This window comes from Eurypyga helias, unplaced genomic scaffold, assembly GCF_000690775.1.
Source record: "Eurypyga helias isolate BGI_N326 unplaced genomic scaffold, ASM69077v1 scaffold31729, whole genome shotgun sequence".
Taxonomy (NCBI): Eukaryota; Metazoa; Chordata; class Aves; order Eurypygiformes; family Eurypygidae; genus Eurypyga; species Eurypyga helias.
Window position 1 is genome coordinate 1 of NW_010273280.1, and position 5,732 is coordinate 5,732.

At 43.1% G+C, this 5,732-nt stretch overlaps 1 protein-coding gene across 1 annotated transcript; it reads left to right on the plus strand.

The window, feature by feature from the left end:
• Positions 1-2,769: 2,769 nt before the first annotated feature.
• Positions 2,770-4,828, plus strand: LOC104515460 (integrator complex subunit 4-like; the record flags this gene model as incomplete). The annotated part of the gene is made up of 3 exons (XM_010159433.1): positions 2,770-2,887; positions 4,330-4,436; positions 4,643-4,828. Coding segments are annotated over 3 exons (411 nt in total), but the record flags the coding sequence as incomplete, so codon positions are not given.
• Between the last annotated feature and the right edge of the window lie 904 nt (positions 4,829-5,732).

Genomic DNA, 5,732 nt, shown 5'->3' on the forward strand with positions numbered 1-5,732 from the left:
TTGGTAAAGCAAAACTTTATTGCATCTGACAAAGCTGCAGTGTGGGCCTAAACATTTCCAATAAATGTTCTTGTGCTGTTCTGTCCATCTTTTTGCAATTGAGTCTCTCTTACTCTAAGCTGCATTTTTTTCTGTTCCTGTACTTTAGTTCCTTTGGCTTGTGTGTTGAGACTGCTTTCCTTTTTTTCTGATGGGAACTTGTTTTACTCATTGGACTAGTCCCCACTCAAGAGTGTGCAACTTAAAGTACCTAACTTATTTCCATGATAAACTAACTAACTTCTCCTTCCATGAAGAAAATTGGGGTTCCTGATCAAATAACACAGGTTATTTTCTTCCATGAAGAAAACTGGGTTTCCTGATCAAATAACACAGGTTATTTGTGTTTAAAGTTTGTGTTGTAGCCTGTGTTAGAAGAGAAACTCTTAAATCTACAGACAAGGTCACATTTTGAGTGCAGAGCCCATTACAGAAACCAGCTTTTAAAAAGCATTGCTGTCTTTTTTCGTAAGGACAAAATTTTCCTGAAGAATCATAGAACGGTTTGGGTTGGAAGGGACCTTAAAGCCCATCTAGGTCCCCCCCCCCTGCCATGGGCAGGGACACCTCCCACTAGACCAGGTTGCTCCAAGCCTCATCCAGCCTGGCCTTGGACACTTCCAGGGATGGGGCATCCACAGCTTCTCTGGGCAACCTGTCCCAGCGCCTCCCCACCCTCTGCGGGACGAACCTCTTCCTGATATCTAAGCTAAGCCTCGCCTCTTTCAATTTAAACCCGTTACCCCTGGTCCTGTCACTACAGGCCCTTGTAAAAAGTCCCTCCCAGCTTTCTTGTAGCCCCTTCAGGTACTGGAAGGCAGCAATAAGGTCTCCCCAGAGCCTTCTCTTCTCCAGACTGAAGTAGCCAAATTCTCTCAGCCTTTCATTATAGGAACTGGTTTCTCAGTATCTCTAGAAAACTTGCACTTCAACTGATTTTTCAGAAACCTAAACCTGAAAACTGTAAATGTGGTAGAATTTGTGTGATAATGTATTTTGGTGTTACTGTTTCATTTAAGGTGGTGTCGCAGCCTCCTGCTCCTTTATCCCTTTATATTATGATAAGACAGTCCCCAAACAGTCCTCATGGCCCCTGAAATGGGTCAGAAACATAATCTGTCTCTTTCTTTTTTTACCATTTTTCACCCATAGTTCCCACTGCCTTCCTGACAGTTGAATCAACATAACTGAGCAGGGGGCATGTTGTGTGGAGGGGGAAGCTACGGGGGAACAGGATACTTACTATATGCTGCTGTTGCTGTCAGCTACAGTGTGTCCTCAAACAGTGGCCTGAGGAGATCCTGAATATCTCTTCCTGAGGTCTGAGGGTGCTCAGGGCCACCTTCACTTGGTGTTTTGGTTGTGAAGACAGCAATCAGACTTGCAAACTAAACGTTTCTCTAACTTCCTGCTCATGAATTGTTACAAGGAGGGAGAAAATACGCTCTGGGAAGTTGCTTGTAACTTGATAATAACATTGCAGACATTATGAATAAGGTTATTAAAAGTGTCTTTATAAGTATCCTTTTTGAAATCATTAATTTCTTCTGTATTCATGGAGAGGGTTCTCCTTTTAATAAAAGAATGTCGGCAGTGGAGAGTAAAAATTGCAAGTACTGTGGAAATCTGTGCATCTTACTGCTGATATGAGTAGTCCAATGACAGTAACTGTTGTTCAGGCACATAATTTTGACCCTAAAAAGAGAAAATGCTTCTCAGCATAGTTGAAAAAGAGATTACTCCCACGGTTATGATATCTGTCACTTGGGGGGGTGTGTGACACTGAATTCTCTCCTAAACACTGTTGAAAGATGTAAAAGTTCTAACTGTAATATTTCTGTACCTGCTGAAAGCTGTAATACTTGTGATTGTAGTATTTCTGCACCTCTGTGTTCAACGTTGCACAGTTGCTTGGCAAGACCTAAGTAGGAAACCCAGCCTTCTTTTTGTCTTCCTGCCCTGTATTGGTTATCCTTGGGAATAAAATGAGAGAGAGAGCTTCCAGTTATGACCAGAAGTCCTGTGTGCACCAGTCTGTAGAGGACTCAAAATAATAACTCTTGGAAATGCATGAACTTTTAACGTGATTCAAAAGGAATACTAATTAGTGACCCTTATTAGTGTAATTATCACCTGTGACAGATTATGCTGTTGCTTAAACGGGCATATTTATTCAGCTCACATGTTTCTTTTTTTTTTTTTTCCCTGCCTTGCTGTGTTGGGTTTCTTTCTTTTGATAAGATTGGCAGGATTCCTTCCCACTGTTAAAGAACCCCAGCAGTTGTTTTCTGTATCCCACAGACCCTGCTGCTTAGCAGAGGTCAGGATACCATCAGTCTCGGTTCGTCTTCTAAAATTCTCCCCTTTGTTCATTAAAAACTTGCAGCTGTTAACATTATCAAGAGTAAGTTTTCCAGCATCTTGAAAACTTAATTGATTTAAACTTAAAATTTTCATAGAATCATAAGTTTTCAAACAGTATGAAGGTAATTTTGAGGAATTATGAGCAAAATTATGAGCAAAACAATCATTTTGAAATGTACAGGAAGCTGCCACAAGCATTCTAGTGTGGTTACTTTTCTATGGATGTGCCATGGATGTATGGAGGAGAGTACAGCCTGACAGTAAAATTCGGAGCCCTGTGCTGAATTATGTGTGGGTCCTGCCTGTGTGTGGTGTTTTACGCTCTTGAAATGGGAAAATGAATAAATGAATGCTGTTTTCTTCCAGGAGAACGACGCCTCTGTAAGACTGAAAATTGCTTCCTTGCTGGGCTTGTTATCGAAGACAGCAGGATTTTCCCCAGACTGCATTATGGATGATGCCATTAACACGCTTCAGAATGAGAGTAAGCCTTGCTTTTCAGGTGGTGCTTGACGTCAGGGCAGAACACACTCTTCTAAGCAAACAGGACAGTGGCAAGGCCCTTAAATCTGAAGTGTATAATTGGGAATTGTTGCTCAGCATTTATTTTCTGCTGTTGTAAATGGTGACAGACAATATCAAGTTCTGAGGAGTAAAATGTTCCTCAGTCCTGCCTGCCATATACCTCTGTTTCAAGGGATTGCTAAGTTGTCTTTTGCATCTGTGTGTAGGAGCTGTGTTTAAAGTGCTCTGTTTTAGTGGACAGTCTTGCTTCGAGTGGAATCTTCCTTGGAGTGTTGTTCTTCCAATGCTGTGGCCCAGCTCCTCAGAGCTAATGCAAGAAGATGTTAGGCTGTGAGCACTGGATTTGTAATAGACAGTACTGGAAGGTGCTGTAAGGTCTCCCTGGAGCCTTCCCTTCTCCAGGCTGAACACCCACACCTCTCTCACCCTGTCCCCATGGCAGAGGGTCTCCAGCCCTTGGAGCATCTCTGTGGCCTCCTCTGGACTCTCTCCAGTAGTTCCTTGTCCTTCTGTTGTTGGGGGCCCCAGAGCTGGATGCAAAACTGGAGTCTCATGAGAGGAGAGTAGAAGGGGAGGAATCCCCTCCCTTGACCTGCTGGCCACACTTCTTTTGTCCCAGTGTCCATGTCATTCATGAAGATGTTAAGTAGTGTTGATCCCAATGCAGACCCTTGAGGGATACCCCTTGCTACTGGTTTCCAGCTGACACTGAGCTGTTGACTAACTCCTTGGACGTGGCCAACCAGCTTCTCATGAGAGGACAGTAGAAGGGGAGGAATCCCCTCCCTTGACCTGCTGGCCACACTTCTTTTGTCCCAGTGTCCATGTCATTCATGAAGATGTTAAGTAGTGTTGATCCCAATGCAGACCCTTGAGGGATACCCCTTGCTACTGGTTTCCAGCTGACACTGAGCTGTTGACTAACTCCTTGGACGTGGCCAACCAGCTAATTCCTTATCCATCTAACAGTGCATTTGTCAAACCAGTATCTGTCAGTTTTGGAGGTGAGAACGTTGTTGTGGGCCAGGTGAGCAGTAGGCTAAATGTGGGTGAGCAGTGAAGGGTCACTGCATACCAGGCTGTGTCAACAGGAGTGTGGCCAGCGGGTCGAGGGAGATGATTCCCTTTTACTCAGCACTGGTTAGGCCACATCTGGAATACTGCATCCAGTTTTGGGCTCACCAGTGCCAGATAAGGTTGAATGAGTTCCGCAGACGGCGGCCGAGGTGGTTGGGGGCTGGAATAGGTGATGTGCAAGGAGGAGCTGAGGGAACAGGGCTTGTTCTGGCCTTTGAAATGAGAATGCTTCAGGGCAGCCTTCCAGCCTGGATGAGTCTGATTGTCTAGCTGGTGAGGAGTTCAGTGAAGAGGTACGTAGCCTTTCACCGTCTTGTTTTGCAGAGTCGCACCAAGTCCTTGCTCAGCTGCTGGATACCCTGTTGGTGATCGGAACAAAGCTCACGGAGAATACGTCTGTCAGGATGAGACTGGTAGAAGTAGCCTGCAAGGTAGGGCAGCCTCCCGGGGGCAGGCAACTCTTATCACTGCCACAGGAAAAAAATATGCAGTCAGTGTTTAAATTATTTTCGTTTTTCTCAACAAACTGTTACAATACTAACATTTTTTAACTGCTAAGAATCTTAGTATGATGAGTTGTTTGGAAGGGGTGAAGGAACAGTAAGTATCCAGTTGTGTCTATTCATCTCTTCCACAGCACCTGACAGATTCTTCCCATGGTGTACGAAATAAGTGTCTTCAGTTAATTGGCTGTCTTGGACCAGTGGAAAAAGGTGTTGCAAAAGAAGCTGAAAGCCAGGCTGCCAGAGATGTCCAGAAGATCATAGGAGATCATTTTAATGACCAGGACCCCCGCGTTAGGACAGCAGCTATAAAAGCCATGGTAAGGATTGCTGTCACAGTGATATAAATTGTCTCGGGTTTTATAAAAAAGCTGGTAAGGGGTTGCAAGCTAATTCAAAGAGGTTTGGATTAGAGATGATTTAATTACATTAGAAAAATTCCATTTAGCATATCAAAATCATTAGGAAAGTTAAGATAGGTTATGGAATATGAGCATTGTGAGATCTGAAAGGGCATTTTAGTGACTCACAAAAGCTTCTTCACATATAGTCGAAAAAGAAACTTTGTAATTTGACTTTTTTGAGTGTATGTAGTTTGTTCTTTTACTGCTAAATCTATATTTCTTGTTTTATCACTGGTTTCCAAAATTTCAATGAGCTACTAGTGCTCCAACACGCAGCAGAAAGCTCCTTATGACAGGAAGCCTGAGTGATAAGTCCAGGAAGAATTTTGTTTGTTTTTAAACAGCATTTATGTTTTGCCCCATAGGCACATTCATTAACATTCTCTAACCGTTTAAGAGGTTAATTGGTTATGAGGTTAAATAGTTTTCATGCAGACTGGAGCATGGGGAGCCTTCAGAGGTTTATAGCTCTGCAGAAATGCAAAGAGACAGTGTGCTTGAGAAATTTGCTTGTGAATACATAAAGTTCCTCTATTACCCTTAACGTTTATAATAGCATCACATCTGACCTGATGTGGAACAGGGGTGTTTGGATTAATGACGTTAAAATCCAAAGAAAGAAGCAGGATGCATGTGAGGAGATCAGGCTGCATGTGAATCTTTCTGGTATCTCCCTCTGCTAGGGGTTGCTCTCATCCTTCTTTTTTGTTTCAGTCTGAGGGTTTTGTTACTTTTTTTTTTTAAAGTAATTTGAGTCACTCTTTCAGTGACATTCAACCAAATCCATAACAAGATCTATCACAGAGTCATGGAATGGTTT